Raw genomic sequence first — 25947 nt, forward strand, 5'->3', positions numbered from 1 at the left:
GTATCTATAATATACAAAGATTTCATACAACTTAACAGCAAAAAGAAAAGCAACCCAGTTTTTAAATGGACAAAGGACTTGGAGAGACATTTCTCCTAAGAAAATATACAAATTACCAATAAACACATGAAAAGATACTCAACATCTGTAGTCATTAAGGAAATGTAAATCAAACCCACAATGAGTTACCACTTCATACTCACTAGGATGGCTTCTAAAAAACAACAACAACAACAGAAAATAACAAGTGCTATTAAGGATGTGGAGATATTGCAATTCTTGTACATTGCTGGTAGGAATGTTTAATAGTGCAGCTGCTGTGGAAAACAGTTTGGCAGTTCCACAAAAAGTTTAACATATTATTATATGACCTAGCAATTCCACTCCTAGGTATATACCCCCGAAATTGAAAACAAGTATTCAAAAAAATACTGGTATACAAACGTTCACAGCACTATTCACAAAAGCCAAAAGGTAGAAACAACCCAAACGTTCATTACCAGATGACAAGATAAACAATGGAATATTATTCGGCCATAAGAAGGAGTGCTACATGCTACAACATGGATAGACCTCAAAAAAAAGTATGCTAAGTGAAAGAAGACAGACACAAAAGGCAACATATTGTATGATTCCACATACCATCAAGTGTCCAGAATCGGTAAATCCATAGAGACAATAGATTAGTGGTTGCCAGGGTCTGGGGACAGGGAGGATCTAATGAATATGCTTAATGGGTATGGGGTCGCCTTTGGGGATGATGAAAATGTTTTGGAACTAGATAAATGGCGATGGTTGCACAACATTGTGAGTGTACTAATGCCATTGAATTACACCCTTTAAAATTGTTAATCTTATGTGAATTTCACTTCAATAAGCAACGGAGACTGAGGCAGCCCCAGCTGAAGTTGGAGCTACGTTCCTGCAACATCCCTGCTCTGGCAAAGAAGCGCGGAGCTGCTTTTGTCTTGGGTGGCATTCAGAGCCACAATCTCACAGTCCGCCGCTGTCGAATTCCGGGGCGCTGGGCCGGCCTGGAGGACCAGCTCACGCAGGGCCCAGCGGGATGCAGAACTCTGCGCGTGGTTGTGGGTCACGTTCTGCAGGCTCCGCCACCTATTATTGGCTGTGACGCTTTGTGCAAAATACCCAAAACCTTACTTACGGGGCTCGGATTCTGGAGCCAGGTAAGTAAGGGAAGTCTCAATCTGAGGTCTCCCTGGAGTTTCCATTTATCACTTTTTACCCCTTTTCATCGATCTAAAGTCCCAGCTTTTGACATTTCATTATCTGAAATCCGAATGTGTCTTATCAACCTATGGTATGCACTCTTACCTGCAGCGTTTTTCTTTCTAAGAGGTATGTGAAACGATGGTGAGTCTCAGAAACAATGCTGTATCGGCGATTCAATGAAATAGGCCTTAAAATTTCTAGTTATGTGTTGTGTGCTTTTTAGTTGATGTCCCTAGCCCTGTCCAGGGACATCTGTTCCCCCCGCCCCCCCAACTATACCCCTGGTAAGGTGCCATAATAGGTGCTCAATAAATGTTGACTGAGTGAACGGAAAGAACCCTATTTGTTTTAAAATTTTTTGCGCCTTGGCTCCGCCCCTTGCGGGCAGTTTGACACAAGAAGCGTCACATAATCCATTTAAGCTTCGTTTTCCTAGTTCACAAAATGGCTGTAATATCCTCAGCGCCTGGCGGGTGCGAGGCTCGAAAGAGGAAGTGCCCGCTTAGATGTGTTCCCAGAGCCTGAGTACTGACTCCCGAAAACTCCAACACGATGAAAAGACAAGAACAGTGTCGGGTTTTGTTGTTTTTTTAATTTTATAGCAAAATTTAAGGGAAGGAAGGGGGAGGCAGTTCCAATTTTTAAAAAGCGTTATTTGATGAATTGGAACTACGCAGGGAAGACAGATACGGTGGGGGTAGTTCTTGTATTCAAACTTCGACGACTGAAGATCAAATACGTAGTCGAAGTGTCTCTAGATTTCAAGGATTCTTTAGGGCGGGACTGTCTGTAGACGGCAGAAAGAAAAAAGACATTAGAAACCAGAAGTCAAAGACGTGCGACCCCTCCCTCCTCTATCGCAGCCCCCCACTGGCTATGCAGACACAGCTTCTTAACATCCACCAACCCTCAGCCCAGCGTCTGTCTAGGGAGTCTGGACCCTCCCAGCCGCCGCCGCACTCTCGAGCCTTCCCGATCTCGCAGCGCGTCCGCTTGACCCGCCGGGCTGCTCCGGGCTCGCCAGGCCGCTCCCGCTCTCGGGACGCGCCCGACGAGGGCAGGGAGAGAGCAGCCGCGCAACTTGCGGGGTTGCGAGAACCAAGCAGGTCTATAACGAGTGCCAAGTTGTTTGCCACACATAATGCCAGGCGACTGGAGGTGAAGGGGTCGCTTTGCCCTTCGAACGTCCCCAGGTATCTCTTGCACCTGACGCACAGCGATTCGGCGAACTCGCATAACCAAAGAGCACCTCAGTCTCAGGGGCGCTCCGCAGTGTGAGAACCTTTCGTTCCAGTCGTATCTTCTTTCCCAGACCCTATCTCCCAAACCTGCTAATGGCTTCCTAACGTTTCTAGAACAAAATCCATGTTTTGACCTAACATCCTTTTTTTTTTTTTTTGACTTACAGGGCCACTACTACGTTATCTGGCCTCTGCCCTCCTCTTTGATCTCGTGTACTCGCTCCAGCTGGCCTTTGGGTCCTCTTAAACTGTCACGCTCTTTTTCATGTAAGTTTTTGCACTCGAGTTTCTCTGCCTCCCGTGGCTAATCTCTTCTCATGACTCAGGTTCTCTGACCACTCTTAAGATAGTCTCCCCGCCTATTCACACTTCACTCTTATCCACCACATCGGTTTTACAAACTCACTCTTCGAAATACAGTTATATTGCTTAAAAATCTACTTCCCAGAATGTAAGCTCTATGAGGGCAGGATTCCCATTTTGTCCTATTCACTTTTGTGTCTGATCTAGAACGGGGCTGATCACGCAAGTAGGAACTTAAAAAATAGGAAGGAAGGAAGGGAGGGAGGAAGGGAAGGAGGGAGGGATGGTGTGTACCTGGGTTAAATATCTTAGGTTTGATTATTCATTTGCCTGTGGCCCAACTCGATCATCTAAATCCTTCTCTTCAGCTCTTCCCAGTTCTTGCTCCGCCCAACAGCCCTGTGATTGGCCCCTAGTCCTATGCCGCATTCCATACGGAAGTTTCAGCTGGAGGAGAGAGAGGGTGGCAGGCTAAAGGAGATATGGGTGCCTCTCACACCCAAGGCCTAGCACTCAAGACATCTCCCAAAGGTCCAGAGCAAGCCTTTCTACTCTGTCCTCCTAGGCTCGCCTAAGGCACAGGGAGCCTAGTGCCCCAGTTCTGAGCCAAAATACGATAGATTTCAGTCTCTTCGAAGTCAGGGTTTACCTTAAATTTTCGCGTAATTTCGTATATTGCTATAGATAGATAGGTAGGTAGGTAGGTAGGTAGATAGATAGATAGGTAGATAAAATGATTCCCCCTTCAGAAAAAAGTCAGAGTAAAGTTGGTACTTTAAGCAGGTAGGAGTGAGGTGGGGGAAATGGGCCAAGGGAAAAGAAGTCATCGTGGTCGTAGGAAAAGGGAAGGAGGTCCACATATCCATCATAACAGAATGCTTAAGAGAGGGAAAAGCTTAAGAGAGTCTCTGTTTCTCAGAGAGTACAGCGAATCCCAGTGTGCAGACTGCGAGAGTTGGCGAGGTCTCCATCCCAGTCGCCCTCAGAACCCACTGGGGGAGCTCTGAAAAACTCCACCGCATAGAGCGGAAGGTCGGATTTAGCAGAGTTTTGCAATAGAGCCGGGAATGATAGATCTTTGCCAGATGATGCCACGCGCAGTTGGCTTTGGAAATTCCAGGGTTGGTTCAGCGACCTTGTTAAACTAGTGGGGAAACTGGGGGCCGTTGAAAGGATGCTGCTAGCCAGCTAATTTGCAGGAAGAGGGGCCACTAGACCTCTAGCCTCCGGAGTGCTCAATTTTCCACCGTCTGGTTCTCAAGTGTTTAGGGGATGGGAGGCACGGTTTATGGGATGGGCTTTAACGTGCGACAGTCCATCTTGGGCTATTTCCCGTCTGCAGTCCTAACGAGGCAGCGCGATCGGGAGACTGGAGTTGTCCCACGGGTTGGCAGGGTGAGCTGAGGTAGGACCAAATACCCTAGTCTCCTGGGCCCAACTTTCTCTTCCGAAAAGTGAGTGCGCTGGGCTGCGGAAGCTGAGTTCAAACTCGTGGATCAGCCACCTCACCTGAGGGACCTTCCGCGGAGTCTGCGCGGGCGTGGCTCCCGCCTTCGGTGCCCCCTGCAGCCGCGCGCAGGTAGCGGGCGACGTCGCGGTGGCCCCGCTCCTCAGCCAGGTCCACGGGCAGGCGGCCCCAGGCGTCGCGCACGTCCAGCCGCGCCCCGGCTCGGTGCAGCGCCACCAACGTGTCCAGGAAGCCCTCCCGGGCGGCGTCGTGCACGGGTCGGGTGAGGGTGGCGGGGTCCGCGCAGTTGGGGTCCGCACCGTGGAGCAGCAGCAGCTCGGCCACGCGGGCGCTGCCCATCATCATGACCTGCCGGAGAGAGCAGAGCGGTCAGGACCGGGGTGGGGACAAGGGCAGGATTAAAGAAACTATTTGCGGAGCCCCCAGCCCGTGCAGACGCCCTTACAAGCCACAGGTGTCTAGTTACTACTTTCTTTCAGTTACCAGCTCGCTTAGCCAGTTCTCCTACCTATTCCATTTTTCTGTACACATTCTGTTATATTCTCCAACGTTCTGCAGGGTTCCAGCCACGCACAGAAAACTGCCAGAGTCACAGACAACAGCAAAAGGGTGAGGAACAAGCTGGCTTTTACTACAGCCTAACCTCCTCTATTTTCTTCCTCATTTTGATATGAAATTATGTAAGGCTCGGAGATTTTCTATGGTTCACTGCTGTATATCCAAGCCCAGAACGTGGTAATTGTTTAAAAGCAAAAATGAAAAAGAAAAAAAATGACAAAAACTTAATTCTTGCAAAACTTTAAGCTACCCTTGGTTTCCCTGAACGTTAAACTTCAATTTCTTTAAGAATAAAATGAGAAAGTTTGTCTAACCAGCCCTAAAATTCCTTCTTCTGGTAAACTAAATAATGCCCCCCAAAGATGTCCACTTCCTAACACTCAAAAGCTGTGAATATATTACCTTATATGGCAAAGGGGACTTTGCAGATGTGGTTAAATTAAGGATTTTGAGGGAGATTAACTTGTATTGTCAGGGTGGGCTCAACTTAATTACATGTTTCCTTATAAAAAGGACACAGTCAGAGAGAAGATATAAGAATGGAAGCAGAGGTCAGAGAGAAGATGCAGGGGCCAAGAGCCAAGGAAAGTTGACTGTCACCAGACGTTAGAAAAGACAAGGAAATGGATTCTTCCTTAGAACTCCCAACAGGAGTGCAACCCCGTGGATCCATTTTAGACTTCTGACTTCCAGGAACATGAAATAGTAAATTTATGTTGATACTAAATTTGTGGTAATTTGTTATAGCAGAAATAGGAAACTCAGACACCTTCCAAGATTACACTCTGAGAGTTCACTAAGTAGGGGGGTGCTCACCTCATTTGGCTCCTAAATAATCTTTGATACAAAGCCCTTACTAAAGAGGAATTTTGAAATGGTGTTCACAATCACGGCAACCTTACAGTTTGAGTGTTACATGGTGCATGGTGGTGGTAGACTATTCTTTTTTTAGGGTAACCATTATTTGGTTATATTAGCTAGACCATAGTGACTGTATAAAGAGGAATTACTTATTTTTAGTTACATTCTGTATTCAACACAAATTAATCTGTCCAAACCAATCGTAACAGAATCATACCAAGTTACAGTATGTTTGTTGATTCCTGTCCTGGAGAAAGTGAAACTGATTTAATTTTCAAAAAGACAGAGAGAAAATATAAGTGAACCAACTTACAGCTACAAAAAGAAAGAAAAACTAATGCAGTGCATTAGAAGAAAGAATTGTTTTAAAAGAAAAACTGGTGAAACTGTCACAATATTATTAACTACTTATTTACACTATTAGATTTCTAATAGATTATGGGTTAATTTCCAGAACAAAGGGGCTACACCCAAGGATGATGTCATAATGTTTTGGAAGCTCTACTGCAAGTGCCAGAGCTAGTACATGTCTGTACACTTCCATTCCTGTATATAATGCAAGTGAAAATATATTAGTTGGGTTGGATAAATAAAGTCCTTCATCTTAGTCATAAAATTGGTTTTAAATGTTTTATTATATGCCACAGTAACATAACATTTAAATACTTAAACAATAGCAATCCAAAGCAAAAAGAAACTTAAACAAACAAACTAATATTTATAGGGTGCCTAAGTTAACTTGATGACCTAAATTTAATTTAGTAATTAAAATTTTTCTATAAACTAAGTATTTTTCTATTAAACACAAATTTGGTTAGGGTTCAAAACTAAAATCATACCCCCTTTTGTTTATGCTTTTATCCTATTTTAAAAATGATTTAAAATTAATTATCCAACTTTCTTTTTGTATTTAAACAATAAGGTCTCATCTAACACCTTCTAGAACTCGAAGGCTGAACGCCCAGTCTGCAAGGTGCTGGCAAAATTTTAGAGATATCTAATTATGACTCAGGCATGCATTTTTTAAAAAGGACTCAATGCTTCTCTTCTACAACCATTCAACCTTTCTCTCCCCAAATCTCTCCACATTTCAAATCCCAAATAATCTCAAATTTGAAGGCATTTTAGTTTTATTTTTATATCTGTATCTAAAAGTGTGTAAAATTTATCCTGTGTAGCATAGTTTCAGGAAAGGAAGATTCACTTGTGAAATCTGTTAAGTTCCAAGTGGAGTTACTTTTCCTTTGTCTTGTTAGGCTGGAGTTTTTGCAATGTGCATTTGCTTCATATAAATTTTGTTTTTCAGAATCAGAAATCATTGTCAAAACTGGGCGTAAAACAAGGGTAGTGACTGCCAAGAAGAATGTGTCTTTAGCCTCAGATTTAGGAAGTTAGTGAAGGCGAAAAACAACAGAAAAACGAACTCAACACACCCTCACACACACAAAGCTAGAGTGGGGAGGGGAGAAATGACATTTTTAAACTCTGAGGAATTGAAAACTCTCAAATAAATTAACCTATATCAAGTAAGTTTAAAATACCCAAAATGATAGGAGATACTCCCCAAGTGGTTAACTAAATTGACAGCATTATTTCAGGCAAGGTTACATTAACGTTTTTCTTCAGATATGTCTATTTCCTAACAAGCATATATTTTCCTTACTCGGTTAAAAAAAACAAACACGATGTGTAGTTACTTCTGAAAAATTTCAATCGACCTTTATTCCAACATACACAGCAGGAGATTTCCACTGAAATCCCTCCCCCCACTCCCAACAAAGAAGATGATCAGCTCCATTCCCCATTCAGTGAGTTGGGGTTAAGTGGTCCAGCAAATCTTCCATTTCTTTAAACTCTTACCCCAAATGTTCGTCAATTTCGCATCTGATGAAGAACATACCTCGGTTTATATGAACACAAATAGGCTCTCCCCTCTAGATCTTCATACCAGTCTAGAGATCTGAACCCCATGTGCTTTTCAGTCCTCCGGTGGCTTCCTGAGCCCCCTGGGCGTCGCCGAGAGGAGGTCTCCGACTCCGACCTCCGTCTGAAAACTTCCCAGGAAGTCTCCCCTTTACCAAGAAACGCTTACCTGGTTCCGATCCACCGGCCAACCTCGTCCTTCTAAGTCGCCCGCCATCCCCCCGCCCCGCTCCGCCTCCACCTTCCCGCGGCAGGCCTGCCGACCTACCTGAATCGGGCTCCGACCGTAACGGTTCGGCGCGTGGGCCGGCGCCCCCGCCTCGAGCAGCGCTCGCACCTCGTCAGCCCGGCCCCGGGCGGCGGCGGTGGCCAGCCAGTCAGCCGAGGTCTCCATGCTGCTCCCCAACGCTCGCCCCTCGCTCCCTCACTCTCCCTCTCCCGCCTCCTTGGAGTGCAGGCGGCCCGCCCCGGCCGCCCGGGAGCAGCCCGCCCCTCCTTTTCCCTCCTCCAGGGCCCGCGGAAGCGGCCCCCAGACTCCGCTCCTCGACTCCTCCCGCGGACTCTTTCCACCCCGGAGAGCGCCCTCCACGCGTTCTTCCAGGAGGCGCCTTTTGCTCCTAACGCGCTGCAAATGAGACACCGCTGAACCGGCCCCACTTCATGCCTCCGCAGTCACGAGTCCTCCGCCCGCCCGCCTGGGGGCACCGGCCGGAAGCGGTCCGCCCCTGGAGCGCGGCGGAGCCCCGGCTGGAGGGCACCCAGGACCCTCCCACCTGCCCCCCTCCCCGCGTCCCCCGCGCCCTCCTCCCAGCGCTGCGCCCCCACCCCCAGCAGAGGCGCACGCGCAGCTCTGAGCGAGTTCGTTCCACCAAAGCGAAATTCCTTGCGTGTACGCCCTGCCTGGCATTAGAGAGCTGCACGGGATTCCTAACTGCCAAGTTCGAACCAATGTGTTTGGTGTCCTAGGCAAAGTATTGCTTCCTCTTTTAATCAGAAGAAACGGCCAGCCTGTCCTCGCGGTAAGAGCCGAGGATCGATATCACCCATGCCACCATGAGCCTTCCCTTCTTTCAGACGACACACTCCCCCTCCAACACTCAGCACTTGGATATCGCGCGCTGGCTCTGCTATGCCAGAAATTCTAGCTCAAACGTTCATTTTGGAGAGTGGGCTCACCCGCCAGCCTGTGCCTCCCTCCCTCCACACACATGAAAACGGATGTCGGGAGAGAGCGTTTCCGAGGCTTACACAATGCCTGGTACTAGTGCCTAGTATACGGGCTGGCTCCGAGAAGATGAGGTCTATTTAACAGGGATGGTGGAGATTTCTGCCTATACGCAGATAGGAAAGTGGCAAGGGAGTCACTGGGCTGATAGGCTCCGTTCTTAATAAATAATTCCTCCTAGACCAGAAAAAGTGCTCAGCGCTCTAGGGGCAGAGTTGCATTCAAAGTTGATTCAGAGACCAGGCTCACACACTGTCCTGGCGCCGCTTCTGCCCCGCCCCCTACACCTCTCCTTCCTACTGGACAAACCTTAAAATTTTCTTAGTTATAAAATGCGGGGTGGGGGGGATAAGAGTCGTCCCTACTTAATAGGACTGTTCTGAGTTTTAAATGAATTGATATACCCATAAGTATTTAGAACAGTGTCACACATCCTAAGCTAATGCCTGTTAGCTCTTAAATTATCCATTTTGAGGATTCTTTTGCAATCCTGTTATGAGACACAAAGAAGAAAATGCTTTGGGTAGAATTATCCATATTATATAAAAGGGAAGGCAAGAAGACCTTAATCACCGAAACAATGATAGACATCCTCCAAAAGCCGACATATTTAATGAAAAGTTTAACAGAATGAAAAGGATAATAAGCAAAAGAAAATCCAAGTTTCTAATTTATCCTGTGGTTATTACACACACACACACACACACACACACACACACATATATATATACATATATATATACACACACACCACACACACACATATATATATACTTTTTTAAAAGACTGGGTTGCTCAGGCTTTGCAGATGCCTTAATCACATGCTTCATCTGTCTACTACATAACCCAGCTCTATTTTAAAAGTTATGTTTCAGTACCTGCTTGACTCCTCTTTTTTTTTTAACATCTTTATTGGAGTATAATTGCTTTACAATGGTGTGTTAGTTTCTGCTTTATAACAAAGTGAATCAGCTATACATATACATATATCCCCATATCTCCTCCCTCTTGCTTCTCCCTCCCACCCTCCCTATCCCGCCCCTCTAGGTGGTCACAAAGCACCGAGCTGATCTCCCTGTGCTATGCGGCTGCTTCCCACTAGCTATCTATTTTACATTTGGTAGTGTATATATATCCATGCCACTCTCTCACTTCGTCCCAGCTTACCCTTCCCCCTCCCCATGTCCTCAAGTCCATTCTCTACGTCTGCGTCTTTATGCCTTTCCTGCCCCTAGGTTCTTCAGAACCTTTTTTTAAGATCCCATATATATGCGTTAGCATACGGTATTCGTTTTTCTCTTTCTGACTTACTTCACTCCGTATGACAGACTTGACTCCTCCTGAAGACCCAGAATACCTGACTGTACTTTCAGTTGCTGTTAGATTAGGCAACACATGAAGTTTTAAGCGATGCCAATTAAAACACTTATGGGGTATCAAATCCATTATAAAAAATCCATCACTGTGCCATTTATATTTTCCTCCAGGCACCTCTCAATTATTAGGGCAACAATGGTGTGGAAAATTCAAACTGTGGTAGAGAACATAAAATTTTTTTAATGTAGCTTAAGGTATTGTATCATGGGGGAGGGGAAAATAGCCGTTGTGGTGATGGGATGGAGGGAACAGATTTCCCTTGTAATATGTCCGGCTTTTTGGACTAATATCAAAATTAGTTCTCATCACTAAAATGATGGTTCCTAATCTTAGGGCAGGGAGAGTAGGCCCTTTGGAGAACCTGTTGAAAGCTATATATCCTCTCCTCAAAAAATAAAGTATGCAATTTTATTTAAAAAGTGTGTTCACTGGCACATATAACTTTTAGGGAATTCAGAAATTCTTCTAAAACTCAACTATGGATTCCTACATCAGGAACTCTTTAAACTCTCATACAATATATTGGACGGTTACTGGAGGAAATGGGTGATAAAACCATATAAAAACATCCCTTGGATGCGTTATATACAGACATGGAGATTGACTTTCTTCAAGAGCAGGTTTTAGACATGTATGCATTAGCTCCAGCACTTACAGTTGAGTTCCCCAAAGATTATGGTATCCTTGAGTATGGCCCCTTTGTTCTGGAAGTTGATCCCATACTCCACTGGAAATCTTGTGTAAATAAGTAGTTAATAATAGTATGAAAGCTTTCCTAGTTTTTCTTTTAAAGAACTACCAAACTCCCAATTTACTCATGTATATCAGCTCAGACCTGAGGGGAAAACCCTCAGAAGAAATAAAATATAAAGCCCAGGATCCTGGTGCTGGTTATCCCAGTCTCAGATTCCCCATGTGTAAAATGGAGTCATAATATATTTCATGGAATGATAAAATAAGGCGATGTATGTCAAAAAGCTTCCAAAATTCTAAAGTTTGTTGGTTATTTCCATTACCCTCCTCAAACTTTCTTTCTTCTCTTCTTCCCTGAGGATGTCATGGCCTTATTTAGGTTTGTGCTGTGTTGGCAGTTTTGAAAATCTATACTATGAAATAAAAACCTGTCTCAATTCTGATCAGTTTTTTAAGATTATTCATTTAAAAAATGAATGTTCATTCAACAAGCTCACAGGTTAAAGGTAGAGTGCAGGGGGTGGGTAGAAGATGTTAAACATATGGGCTTGAGTTGGAATGCCTGGGTTCAGATCTAGACTTTGCACTTAATTGCTCTATAACAAAGTAACTTAATGTACCTGGACCTCAGTTTTTTCATTTGTATAACTGGGATAATAGTACTCGCCTCAAAGAGTTGTTGTAGGGATTAAATGATGCATTATGTGTAATGTGTGTAGAAGAGCAAAGGGAAACAGAGGATGACACAAGAAAATGCAAATGGAACCAAACTCATTCTGGTGGCTTAGGCAAAGTCTTCATGGATGCTGGAAGCTCACCTTAGTCTTGAAAAGTGTAGGAGTATAAAGATGGAAAAGAAGAAGAAAGATGTTCCAGGCAGAAGTGAGAGCAAAGAAGTTTGGGAAAACTGAAAGTAATTTACTGGAATGCATGGTGAGAAACAGGAAAAATAAACTTCTGGAAGAAAAGCCTGCAAAGCCGTCTGCTAAGTGCTGCTCAGAGTGTCAGGAGGAAAACCAGGAGTGAATGGGATGCCGAGGAAGTGGGGACGCTCTGTGCAGGCTACTCTTTCACAGGTTAGCTGTGATAGCTCAAGGCAGTGAGTGGTGAGGGGAGGCAGAGGGAAGGTGCAAGAGGCCTGAGCACACACATACCCTAAAGGAAAAGTGCCAGGTGACAGGAAGAACAGTTAGGAGAGAGAAAAAAAAGAGAAACTGAGGACATAGGCAAGATAGGGTATTTCTGAGGACCTGAGCCATCTAAAAAGTAAGGAAGCAAAGGAATATAAGGCACAGGGAGTCATCACAAATTTGGATGCAGGAGATTCAGCTAGATTTGAGAAGGGAGAAAAGGTCAGGGCAGGGAGGAAGTTGAAACACTTCCTTCCATGAACAAAGAGGCTGGCTTGTTTTCAGTGATGATAAGATGGTGGGCTAGGAAGTGAGAGTGCTGAAGGTTTAGGATATGTTATGAGGAAAGAGGGATGGGCTAAGTCAGACTTAGAAGGCTTTTCATCAGCCTGGAGAACCCAGCTGAGGGTCGGTGACACTAGAGGGGCACCTGACTCTTTAAATTAAAGGAAGCCTTGCAATGATGGTGCTCCTGTGACCCTACAAATCCAAGAATAGTATTCTAGATGTGAACATTAATTCAACACATCACCAGAAAGAGAAAGAAAGACATTTGAGAAGGTAGTATTCTGAAATTAGGTTCTGGTTCTTACAAGGCACTGCAGGATTGGCAAGGTATGATATGCATAATATACAAATACATCATATGTAAACTAACATCATTTTATGAGGAAAATAAAGGGTATTGGATAAACAGCTCTGAACTGGGACCAAGTGACAGTCCTGATTTGACTATCAACATGCTTTTTGATTGTGAAATCCTTTGAGGCTATTCTTAGCTTCAACGTCCATATCCTTAAAATGGACTCTATCTTGCTCTACCTTTATATCTCATGAGGTTATTATATCAAGTGAGGCAATACACACAAAAGCATACATCTGTTTACCATATTTAATATTAGTATTGTTATAAAAGAATTGTTCAAAATATAGTTTGAGGTTAAAAATAAAATATATATAGAATACCTCTGGACAGATATAGAAAAGTCTGTTAACTGTGGGGAGAAGAAATGGGGAACTGGGATGGGCATGTGATTTTCTTGTCACACTCTACAACTTGTATTGTTTGGATTTTGTACTATATGCATATATTAGCCATATAATTAATTAAGTAAACATAATACATTTTATTAGACAAATAAGCATTGAGCATTGCTTTTCTGAAAACCATCATTCATAACCTTATTTGACAAAGAGTAACTGAGTTCATACTATATGTCAGGCACTTGGCTTTAAGTTGTGTATACAAAAAAAGAAGGGTCCTTAGTCAAGAGGGTAAATTGGTAGCAACCATCGACATGTTTGATTCTCTGGAGGAGGAAGTTGGTCCGGAATTGGAATGCACGCTTTAGGGGAGCCTACATTAACAGTATAGGAGAAGGAGGATGCGCTCTGACAACTGACAATTCAGACCTGTGTTACCAGGAAAAAGATGTTGCATTTCAGGGTCTGGAGAGGATCCAATAATTAACAAGACCTTCTTAGGAAATAGCTTATCAGAGCAGGTATGCTCTGTTAATGGAGCTTCTGGACATAGCTGGGTTAAGCCTGAATAGATGGGCTCTAGGGTGGAATGCTGGGTGCGGTAGAGGATTATTTGAAGACTAAAGCAACGGAAGAATAATTTCATGTACCCCTTTTAATATAGAAAGAGTTGCCAAAGTAAAGACCACAGGCCTAGCTCCACCACCGACTTTATTACCTTGAGAAAGTAATACTTTATTCTGGCTTTGATATCTGCATCTACAAAGTGGGCATAATAACAACTGTACCTCAAGAGATAGTTGTTCAGCTAAGAAAAGTGCCCCTCAAAGTGCCCCTGGGTAAGAATTCTAAGGGCTCAGTGTCCGATCTGGGTATTTTAAATGGGAAGGAAGGACTTTCTTGGGTGAAAAATGGCAACAAATGCAAGGTTTTCCTTTAATTATTTATTTTCCCACAAGGATAAAAGGTAACTTTAACAAAAAGGGAGACCTCTGAGAAAAAGAGCAGACCTCTGTCACAGGTTAGTTAAGACACAGGAATGTGCCCCCAGGGATTAGATCTTTGGAAAATTCAAGATGGAGGATATTTTCTTTACCTTTTTACTATTCTCTAACTAAATTTAATACAGCACAATTATTGAGTATCTGCTACGAATAAGGCACTCTTTTAGGGACTCTATGATAGCTCTTTTCACTTTCACTCAGTTATTGTAAAATTTATCTTCCTGCTCAAACAGGATTTGGGCAAAGAGCACAAAACTCAAAATCCCTTTAACTTATTATAAACCTGATACATAATTATAGGTAAGTCCTAATTTTTCAGTCTTATTTTCCAAAGTATTAACTGGGTATAGAATCTGTAGTATCTATCATCATCTTCCCAAGATCATTTTGAGGATAACTTGTTATATAGCAGATGTCTTTTCTAAATTGTGTGCAAAACAAATGTAATTTTAAATCTATGTAAGGAGTTTACTCTTAAAAATATCTCTAGAGTGGAGTCTTGTGAAATGAGGAACCTTTGAAGCTCATGAAAACAATCACTCCCTAACTCAATTGTTTTGTAAATGTCTGTTTTTGTTTGTTGAGAAGTTTCTTTTGTTGAATTACTTATGCCTATTTGTGGCTACTTGGCCAGTTGAAAAAAACTAAAAGACTAGCACTGTGTGTGTGTGTGTGTGTGTGTGTGTGTGTGTGTGTGTGTGTGTCTCTCTCTCTCTCTCTCTATGTATATATGGTATGTATATATATATATATATATATATCAATAGATACAGTATGTATTTGTGTGCATACGTGCATAATTTGTTTACATGCACAGATATGGAGAATTAGAATTAGCCTCATCCTGAGGGAAAAAATAAGTAAAGCATATAATTACAGGAGAGAGACAGACAGACAGAAACAGAAACAATAGAAAATGCATTCAAAGTTGCCAGCAAAATCATAATGGCTACCATTTATTGAACCCCAACTATGTGATAAGCATTAAGCAGCTTTACATATGTCATTTCCCATGACTGTCCTGTGGAATACAGAGTAGTATCCTTTCTTCATTAATTAGAAAAGAAGCCCAGAGTGCTTAAGTCATAAGGTACAAGGAGATGGAGTCCAAGCTCAAGGTTCCCAGTTCTGTCTGAGAGGTGCACACTCTCCCCACTACGTTTCCCTGCTAATTGATTTGTACAGGACATGGTGGACAACTCAGCAATGCTTTCTTTTCTTTGAGAACTGTGCCATCAGGCAGGTTGTAAATTCTGGACCCAAGGTGACAGGATTTCCACCTTCGGGAATTACTGTGCTTCTGTGTGATTATTCTTGGATAATCATACACATAGTGATAGAAATTTGGATCTTGAAGTCCCTCAAAGTGACTTAATCCAGTCCTCTCATTTTTGAATGATTTTTTCCTGATTATAGTTCACATATGTAAAAAAATGTAAGAAATGAGCTTCATAAAGAAAATGAAAAATTATACTACACGGAAACAATAACATTTTGAAATATTTCCTTCCTGTCTTTCATCCTTGCTCAGTGCTTGTGGATATAGTACAATTTTGAAATGAGTTTTTCCTTTCACTCATCATTAGAGCATTTTCCCAAATTCTCCAAAATTGCTTTATAAACACTACTTTTAATAGCTACAACATACTCCACTGGGGAAAAAAAGCTCCAGTTTACCTACTGATGCTCCTGTTGTCATATATTTAAGGTGTTTCTAATTGCTACAACAAATAGTACTGCAGGTTTTCAAAGAATCTAAGTCTTGTGACACATATTGAAAAATTGTTTTTCATAAAGCTACCCCTATGATTTATAGATAAGGAAATGGAGGGGTGTGCATTGCCATGGTTACCCAGCAAATAAGTGTTTCCTGCAGGTCTTAAACCCAGTCCTCTCTTCATGTTCTTTCTATGGCCACAGCTACTTACACTGACTGCGACAAATGTGGTTGGTGAGGATGCCAACCACAGCCTTAAATAATAATCTTGGAGAAGACACAAATGCAGCATAGGTAATGGGACAATCTCAGTCTGCATACTCAGGTAGCCCTCATCCCTCATTTACCAGTTCTGCCGACTTGAATAAATTACATAAACTTTCTGATCCTCCATTTCCTCACCTCTCAAAGTGGGGAATAAAACATAGTTCATAGGGTTATTATAAGGAATAAAGAATGTCAGATATAGAAAAATCTAGGCACACAGTGGGCTCTCAATAAATGGAACTTACTTTTTTTTTCAAGGATATGACATTTACTATCTTCTTATTCATTTAGGCCATCAAAGTCAATTTCCTCTTGGGTATTTTTTTCTCATTACTATACATTCTGGCAGGTATCTGTGGTTTGAACAAGCAAACTCCCTTCCAGAAAGTGTGATTAACTCTGTCTTCTTTGATTCTAACCCCATGAAAACAGAGCTTCTTTGTAATAAAGTTGGCTGTGTTATAATAAAAGTACTTCCACAAAAACTTTCATGAAATCATGGGAAGTGATGATGGAGTGTGTCACTGTGTTCAATGTTTCCTCTGCGTTCATTGCTACCCACAGCCAGTCCTTGGAGTGCAGTTCAAGTAGAAAGTACAATGGGGAAGCTATAGGCAAAATTATAGGAGAAATTATAAAGTTTACCTTCTCTAAACCTCTATTCCCCACCTCCCTCGTTTTCCTCCCTGATTGCACAGATTTTCTCCTTTCAAACACGTGTTGCTCTCTTCATTGTTAACCTTGAACACATAGAGTATTCCATTTCTGCCTATCCTGCTGATGCTTGTATGTGCTATTATTACCTTGAGAAAGTGAAACTCACAGAGCAGTAATATTGTGTTCAGTTTTCACTCTTGGTGGAAGTTGAGTGTTCATGGTTGATTGACTGGGTTTAACGATGATTTAGGATACTCTGATTTCGGGGAAACATCTATATTGAAGCTTTCCTCTTCAAAGGGAGACCTAGTTACCACCCTCCCCACAACTATCCCTTAAGAGTAGCCTGCCTTCTTGGAGCTCTAGAGTCTAACTGTTATCTTTTTTTTTTTTTTGCCTTTCCTGGACTTCTGAAAATTCTGAAGCCAAACTATCCTCTGATATTGTAAAAGATCATAAGAAAATTTTCTGTGTTGGATCACTCTTCCTGGAGTCACATTCTTCACCCAATATGGGATTAAACTCCTCTGGAAGGAATCAACTTCATGATGATATACATCAATCCTGAATAAATCAGAAAATGCTTCCTATTCATGTTTTAGCACCTTTCACTTACAGATTTAACATTCCCACTGATGTTTTCCTTTGAGTCTCAGGGTTGAGGGTATAGTTTTATATTTCTCTTTCTTATGGTTAAGATGATAACTCCCAGACTTCATTTTTTAAAGGCAATGATAACAGAGCATACTTTATGTTTCTCTGCACTAATTTTATATACCTAAGTCAATTTTGCCTAAGGAAGTATATTTAACATATTTTGTCTCTTTGATATCCTACTAAATGTGAATAATAGCTGCAGGCCACCTTCCAAAGCAGACATTTTGGAGGTTTTGAGGATGACTTTAATGCTTCTTCCCCTCTTTCCTTCCACCACACACACACACACACACACACACACACACACACACGCACGCACGCATGCACACTCTTCACACTAAAGAGTTTTTAGAAAATTCTGTGCCGAAGCTATTGATTCAGATATTCAGACTGCAGCAACTGTTCTGAAGGAATTGAGAGCCCATTATCTCAGTGTTCCCTCCAGAAATTATTATTTGGGGTTATTGAATTTTTTGATAAATTGAAGGCAAGTTAATAACTTTTTTCAGTTTTCTAAAACTAATTTAATTTCTTATCTTAGAAAACAAGTTCATGACTATCGTTTAATAGCTATTTAGTAATTACGAACACTAGAAAAGTTTAGAATCACACTGTAAAGGCCATCATATTGGGCTTCTGTACAAGTTTACAATGATTTTTTGTACAAATTTACCTGACACCTTGGAATATGCCAGGGATTTGAATAAATATATTTTTATTATGATATGCATGTTCTTTAAAATGGAGTTGAGGAATTTCTAGCTACTCTAAATAATTAAATTATAGTTAAGAAGGCATTTACTGTAAAAGTAAACTAATGTACTTTTAAGGATTAGTTTAATTAGGCACTTTAACAATAATTGACAAATGTATGTGATACATACATTTGTATGTATGTATCATACATATCAAATGTATGTGATAGTATATGCAAACATCTCTTTGCATATACTATTTTATCTAGTTCTTAATGGATGAGTACTATAGGGTACCACCTTAGGTTTACAGATAAGAAAGTGGAAGCATTGAGAGCTTTAAGTACTTAGTCCTAATACCACACAGCTAGTAAGTAAAGGAAATGGAATCTAATCACAGATCATATATTCCAAGAAAGTGACATTTCTACTTCGTGCTTCAAGTGATTCCTATGCTGGTGCATAGGTTTCCTATTTACTGCTCTTAAATTGAAGTGTGAGTAATTTATACTTAATTTATAAGGGAGTTTTGAATTAGTTTTATTCTGGGCAAGAAATGAATTTCTGAAAGAAGTTAATTTTCTTGTTTTATTATGAGATTCAATGACTTTTAGGACTTCAGTTATTAAACTGCCCTATTTTTCAGAACTTTTCATTCACCTCATTAAATATATATTTGCTAGAACATATGTGGCTGATGCTGAGTAAAACAGAGATCCAAGGGAGTTAAGCAATTTACAAAACAACAACTAACTATAAGAGATGGAACTGAAACCATATACATATATACACACATATAGGTATATATATGTGCATATATATATATATATATATATATATATATATATATATATATATATATATATATAAAACATGTATTCACTCAAGAGGCAGTTATAAAGGGCTAAGTTAGGGCATTTGGGGCAAGAAGCACGCCTAGTTCAAATTGGCACGAGTTACTAGTCAATGACTTTTGACAGACCATGCAACCTATCAGAGCCTCAGTCTCCAGTCCATGAAATGAGACAATAAAATCCCTAAAACATAAGGATAATGTGACAATTAAATAAGATAATGTAAGTTGACGTGCTCTATTACTGTTAAGCTCCTCATAATTATTTTGAGGGAAAAGAGAAAACAAACTTGACCATATGCTTTTAGAAGAAAGTTTCAATAAGCTTCTTTCAAAAATTGTGTTACATAAAATATATTCAGTTTCAATTATTCAGCATGTAAATTGAATGGAGTAAAATTCAAAGTGTCCCATGTTGTATGTATATTTAACAATTATTTCAGAATTAAAATACACTGCTAGTTCTACAGGTTGGGAAAGATTTGCAACTGGGGGGATTCATTGTGTTTGGATAGCTGCTGTTTCTTTAAATTGGGTGAAAGAGTTGTACAATTGCTGAGTCAGATGGTCTGGCAGCCTGAGAGATTCAGAGCAAGAAAATGGTGGCACTCAAAAAAAGAAAGTAAAACGTAAGCTTCCCCCCCCCCCCGATACATCAGCAAAGTAACAGGTGTAACATTAAAAAAATGTAGTTGAAAAGCAGAAAAATTATGATTATAAGTTGGAAGGCATAATATTTTAGTTTTACTTATAATGGCAAATTATTCTTTAGCTTACATTATTCTACATATTTCTCCCTCATCAATGTGCTTTTATAGACACAAAGACTGCTCATTTTATCTATAAGTGCTTTATTCTGTTATGGCTACGTTCTACTGCAATTTTGCCTTGCTCATAAATAAATATAATTTAAATCTGTGGAATACTTTTATGTTTTCTTTTTCTTCTCTTACATAATTTTATGTTGTTATGTTTACTGCCTGGTTTCTGGTTTGGAAGATAAAGTAAAATAAAAGAAATCCCTTATTACTTATTACTCTATCTATCTATCTATCGAGGACCATCCATCCTATGTAAACAACAGTAAGTGTATGTAGTGTTTCAAAAAGGTGATGTCTTTTGTGGAAATTTTCTGGCTGGTGCTACAAGCTTTAATGCACAAGTGTATTCTGTTACATTCTTCGCCCCAAAATGTGTTCTGATTGTAGAGATCTGGCATCTAAGAGATAATTTTTTCCAATTCAGATGAAGGATCACATAATAATAATAAAGGGTATCCTTCATTTGGTAAAATAGCTCCTCCAATGATTTATTCAGATTCTCAGTGTCCTTCCTGGCACCCAAAGTGTGATTCTAAAATTTTAAATCTTATCTAAAAGGCTGAACCTCGATTCAAAAATAAATGAGCAAAAATAAGGTTTAAAAAAGCAATGTTGGCCATATTTGTCCCAAGGAGCCACCTCCTAACAGAATCCCCCTTAAATGCTTTAAAATGCAGATTCTTGGGACACATAGCAAATCTGCTGAATCACATATTCTGAGGATGAGCTCCAGAAATATGTATTTTAAACAGCAGCCCAGGTAAGGATGCTGCTGATAACCTTTGCCTTACTTCTTTGACGTCACATTATTCTCAAGCTTAAATTAAGAAAGTAAGGGCATATATATTAACACCACTCTGATTGCACAATTTTATTAGTTGCAATTTGTTTAAGAGATTATATGTCTTTGTTCATATAGTTCTGAACCTCTACAATCTACAAAACTTTTTTTCCCTGAGGAAAAACTCCTACTGGCTTCGCAACCATGTAAATAAATTCTGAGATTTTCTTTTTGAAGGTAAAAGGGAAAATTGAGAGCTAGTTGAAGAAGAATTAAAAAGTCATTTGTGATAAAAAATAAAAATCAACTTATTCTTTTTCAAAGGACCTCTGAGGCACTGTAATTTTAAATCTTGTAGTTGACATTTTAATTTTTTCTCCTTTATCACTTCTTTCTGATTATGTAGTTCTACCCAACTGCAACAATCATTCCAGGGTTTATGAAATAGAAAACTGCACTGACAGGCAGAGATTTTCTTCAATCCTTCTTTCTTTAAAAAACAAATGTTATTGACATTTAGTAAATTCAACAATTGTCAATACACATGGGATTGCTGAACACACAGTGAAATACCATGAATTAGGATATGGTGACTCTGCGGAGACCCCAGATTGGTGGGCATTTTCTAAGATGGAGCAGTCTTTAAAAGGACCTTCCTTCTCCTATGAACAAAGCCTTTATTTATTCCTAAGGTTTTCTCCATTGGTTGGCTTACTGACATAGAAGTTGACCTTATTTTAATACTGACTCATGTTTTTTCATTCTAATAAATGATTTTATTTGAATGTCTTGACTAAAGGAGAAAGTTTACAAACATGAGGAAAGCTTCAGTATAAGAAGAAAACTATTGAGAGACATCATCACTAGAAAAATATGACGGTCCATTCTTTATACCACCTTGCACCCCAGACAGAGAAACAAAGAAAACGAGGCCTTTCAATACTCTGGTCACCACCTAGCCTGGAAGGTAATGGAATAGCCGCCTAGTCTTGGAAGTGCACCTCACCATCTCTCGTTCCGTTCCGTGCCTCGGAGTGAACCTGTCCCATCCCGCTCCCTCCCTTCCAGAAAAAAAGGCCTAGTCAGTTTCACGCTGGGGGAGGTGACACAGAGATGTCCCCTGTCATACCTTGCACCCCTCTGGAAGCCACGAAGCCCACTCAGACTCCGCCTGTCCCCACCCCTTCCTCACCCAGGGCAGCCCCCATCCTGCTCTGCGTTTAACTCCTGCTCTGCTCTGTTACTCTAATGAAATATTACCTGCGGCAATAGTTGGGGTGAGGGGCGAGGCCCAGAGGAGGCTAAAAATAGAAGGGCTGGGTGCGTTCGCGGAGTTAGGTGATAAGTGGGCCTGTGTCCTACCCCAGCGGCCAATAAAATCTCCGGCATCCGAAGCATCTCTAAGAATTGAGAGGGTGAGGGATGAGTCAAGGAGGGTGGTTGGAGTTGAGAGGTGAAGGAGGCGAGGTCCGAGCAACTTCGAGTCTCACTTCCTACTCTGGGGTCCTGGGGACACCCGCTGCGACCCCAGCCCAGCTCTGGGAAGTGGAGAGCCCCACCCTGAAGTCGTCCAGGGAGGACTTGGGAGAAGGGGATCCCGAGGAGGGGCAAGTGCTGGGACCAGAGAGGCCTAACACCCAGGCGCCTTGGAAACAGGTATAGCCACGCATTTATCATTTATTTAAAAACGAACTACGTTGTGAATAGGCACAGCGTGCCCTAAAGTCTGAAGTCAGAACCCTCTCAGGCTTTCTCCAGACCTTAAAGCCACCTTCTTATATAGGATACGCGTACAACTTATTTTCCTCACCCTTTCTCACTCCTTCCCCAACTAACGCTAAGTAAGCTCTTAGTTCATCTGTACTGTATGAAAATAACTTTTTTTTTTTAAACTGGTGATGGTCATAGCACTTTGGAAGACACAAAAGTGTAATGAAGAAATAAAGATCACCAACCATCCTGAGGAAGCCACTATAGATATTCTGATACATTGCTGTGTGTGTGTGCGTATGTATGTGTATGTGTAGAGAAAGAACGAGAGAAACAGAGAGAGACGGAGAGGAAAAGCAAGAATAAGAATTGTTTATTGCTTTAAATCTTACTTTTTTTTTTTAAAAAAGGAAATCACCTACCTTTATAATGTAATAATTTTACATTCTATTAAATATTCTCCAAAAACATGATGATTGTCTGTTACATTCCAGCTGAAATATTTCAGACCATAATTCCAGAGTATAGGTATAATTGAACATAATTTAACAATGTGATTGCTAGAATTTTAGGCAATTTTCAATTTCCTGCTACTATTTATCTGTTTGTATTGCTCTTTGTCAGAATCTTTCTTTCCTTAAAATAATGCCTACATATAGAAAAACTGAATAAAAGTATATGGATATTTTACAAGTTCTTGATACATAATGTAAAAATGTTCTTGCCAGTGAGGTGTTTAGGAAAGTGCATTAATCTTCAGTCAATAAACAGACACAATATTAGTCATCAGGTATGTGAAAATCAGAATTTAGAAAACTGTAGTTTTTTTTAAAGCTATTCAATATTATAATTTTATGTTTAGAAAATGAAACTATACCCATTGTTTACATTATTTAAACTGTAGAAATAAAGCACCATAAAAACTCTTTATGAGGTTGGATTTTGTAGCAGAGAGAAGGATTCTCTGGCCTAGGGTGTTTTAGGATGGACTGGGGCAAGTGAGATTGTCATGCTTCTCAAAAAGTACTAAAGGTTTTAAAAGAGCAAAAACACTGGGCCAAATGTTCAGCCTTCCTTTAAGAAGGTATTTTTGAGATGATGTAGATCACTTTACTATCAGGTGTCATTCACATGTTGGGAAAATGGTTTAGCTTAACCCTACCGTGTTAGTTACTTGTGATGAACTAACATGTAATTAGCAGACCTGTAAAATACTGTTGGATATAGACAGCAATAGGCTGTGTTGTTGTTACCTTAGGATGAGAATGGACTTTTTAAAATTCAAGAGTCCCCAAAGAAGTAAGTGAATATTAAATCTTGATGTCTGAAAGAATTATTGTTCATTTAGAACATAATACAAGCTAGGGATCATGTACACATTGGGAATAATTGTTTATGCTAACCGTATAGTGCTTACCTTGAGAGGATACTATGCTGTTAAAGGAGGGGAAAAACCCTAAGAGTTCCCACATAACAGTAAACAAATAAATATTTAATTTCAGAAAAATATGACTAGTTTGTAAACACACCAAGGTAGAAGTAACGAGTCAATTAGCGTAATTCATCAGGCACGTGTGGATAAGAAACTAGTAACGTGGAATTTTATTATATACAGTTTCCAGTTATATAAGAAAAGTCATAATGAACATGTTTGCAAAACTCTAAAAATATGTTAAAATAATAACACCTTACAGGTCTGCATTAGTATTAAATAATTCATACAAGTTAGTTTTTAGCACTATTGCTCTCAAGGAATTGTATGAGTCCCAACATAATTACCACCCATATATATTCTTAAATCAGTATAACCATAGACATAATATATATTAATGTGAAATATATAATTACATGTCACTTATAATTAATACTTCTAGATGTTTGTATATGTGTAAAATTTTATATATGAAGTTGGAGAATTGCACATATTTTCAAAACATATTCTATTCTATCTACGTCATGTGTTCTGTCTTCAGATATTTGCTGAAAATTGGGCTTTTCATATAGTCAATGCAATTAAAAATAACTTTCATTCCTGAAAATTGATTTATACCTAAATAACAAGAAATGAATGGCTATTCTCAATGAATCTATCATTTTTATATTTTTAACACTTATACAATAAATATATTATAAAATGAATATTTCTCTAACTTAAAATAATCACAATATTATATTATGTATTCCTAAAATAGAAAACACATAATTACAGTATTTACATAGATTAAATTTTTCTACTTTGTTACTATAGAGTTTTGGATGCAACTTAATAATTTAAATAAAATAACTTTATATAGAGAATAATATTAAAAAACTAAGATATTCAAAAACACATCATAGTGGCTAAATGCTTGCTGGTACGGATAAAGCACCGTTTTAAAAAATAGTATCCTGTTAATGTTTTAAAATGAACTGAAATCAAGATCAGCAACATGCCTTGAAATTCTTTACAAGCTCCTTCTACTAATTCCAAAAAATCCCCTGAACTTTAATAATAATATGAAAAAGAAAATGTGTATTTTTCCTATAAATTGTTTGTAGATTTTTGCCAATAGAAATTGAGGCACCTGATTAAACACTGATAGTGTTAACAGTTTTACATTTACATGTCAAAAAGTCTATTAACGTTACAATAAAAAATAATTCCCCCTCTGCTGACCTTTGCTTTTTCAAAACACATATTCATGGGGAAATAATGCCACAAGGAAGGTCACAAAAATGAAGCCCCATTAAATTGTTTTTGGATTCATTACCCAAGTTCTAATTAGGACTCTATATATTGTAGCTATATATATATATTTCAACTATCCTCGTCATAGGAAATTACATCGACTATGTAAAGATTTATCTTATGTGAGGACAAAACTACCTAGAATTCTGTCTTTCAAGAAGTAGGCCTCATTTGGGGCCTGTTAATTGGGGCCTGAGATGACTAAAATATGATCGGTGCGATCCTTAGATTCCCCACTGTAGTTCTGCCTTCTGCTAAACATACGGGCATTGTCCCAAGTACTTAGATATACCAGGCCGCTAAAGAAGAAACCTCCATCTCACTGCGAAAGTTTGACTCTCCACTGACTGCACAAGCAAGTGATTGCTCCTCTTAGCAGTTACTGATCCTTCGATCAAGATCAATGTTACTATTTCGGGAAGTTAAACTCTGTGCGAGCCCGCACCCTCAAACGTCCTCCACTACTGGAAGGAGGGAGGGTTGACGAGTCAGGAAGACTGGGGAGGAAAAAGGCGGCCTCCAGAAAACTAAGACCGTTAGTGATACTTTCCTCCAGGGCGCAATAAAGTGCCTTAGAAATACACCTTGTGTGTGTGTGTGTGTGTGTGTGTGTGTGTTTACTGATTCCCACTCAGGAAATTCAGGAGTGACTGACTTCTAAAGTGGGTTTAGAATCTCCCGGTTTCCCCCAGAGTTTCAAGGGATTAAGGAGGTGTGTGAAGGCGGCTCCGGGCTTCACATACTGGGAGAACAGCACCTCTAAGTAACTGTAACCCGTATGGAGAGAAAGTGGAAGGAGCCTCCACCCACGCCGAAACAACCTCCTCCAACCTCGTCTGGAGATGATTTATCTGTGTATTAGCTTACATCAAACAAAATCACCCAAGGGCCGACTGCGCCCGGGATTTTCGAGGCCTTTCCTACCTGGTCTAGGATGCGGTTGCTGCGCTCTGCGCTGGCTCCTCACTAGCATCAGCACGAGGTCCGCAGCGGCCCGCACGACCGGCGCTGCCCACTCACGCGCTGGCCGCGCGATCTGCACGACGAAAGCCCTGACTCGC

General features: G+C 40.5%; 1 protein-coding gene across 2 annotated transcripts; it reads right to left on the minus strand.

Annotated features, from left to right (window-relative positions):
- Positions 1 to 1811: 1811 nt before the first annotated feature.
- Positions 1812 to 25947, minus strand: LOC132426682 (cyclin-dependent kinase inhibitor 2A). Of its 2 annotated transcripts, none has more exons than XM_060013479.1 (3): positions 25811 to 25947; positions 4287 to 4593; positions 1812 to 2020 (listed from the first exon to the last, which is right to left on the minus strand). In XM_060013479.1, the coding sequence occupies exons 2-3, from the start codon at positions 4588 to 4590 to the stop codon at positions 1995 to 1997; spliced, it is 330 nt and encodes a 109-aa protein (XP_059869462.1). In that variant the 5' UTR covers positions 4591 to 4593; positions 25811 to 25947; the 3' UTR covers positions 1812 to 1994. The 2 variants fall into 2 exon arrangements, with proteins under 2 accessions (XP_059869462.1, XP_059869463.1); XM_060013480.1 differs by lacking the exon at positions 25811 to 25947 and adding an exon at positions 7856 to 7984.

Source organism: Delphinus delphis, chromosome 6, assembly GCF_949987515.2.
Source record: "Delphinus delphis chromosome 6, mDelDel1.2, whole genome shotgun sequence".
Taxonomy (NCBI): domain Eukaryota; kingdom Metazoa; phylum Chordata; class Mammalia; order Artiodactyla; family Delphinidae; genus Delphinus; species Delphinus delphis.

Excerpts from the sequence above, each read along its gene's own strand:
- LOC132426682 (XM_060013480.1), bottom strand. The coding sequence starts at position 7,981 with ATGGAGACCTCGGCTGACTGGCTGGCCACCGCCGCCGCCCGGGGCCGG. Across the intron at positions 4,594-7,855 it reads ACGGTCGGAGCCCGATTCAG|GTCATGATGATGGGCAGCGC; the intron begins GTAGGTCGGCAG and ends TCTCTCCGGCAG. Across the intron at positions 2,021-4,286 it reads CTCCGCGGAAGGTCCCTCAG|ACAGTCCCGCCCTAAAGAAT; the intron begins GTGAGGTGGCTG and ends TGCCGTCTACAG.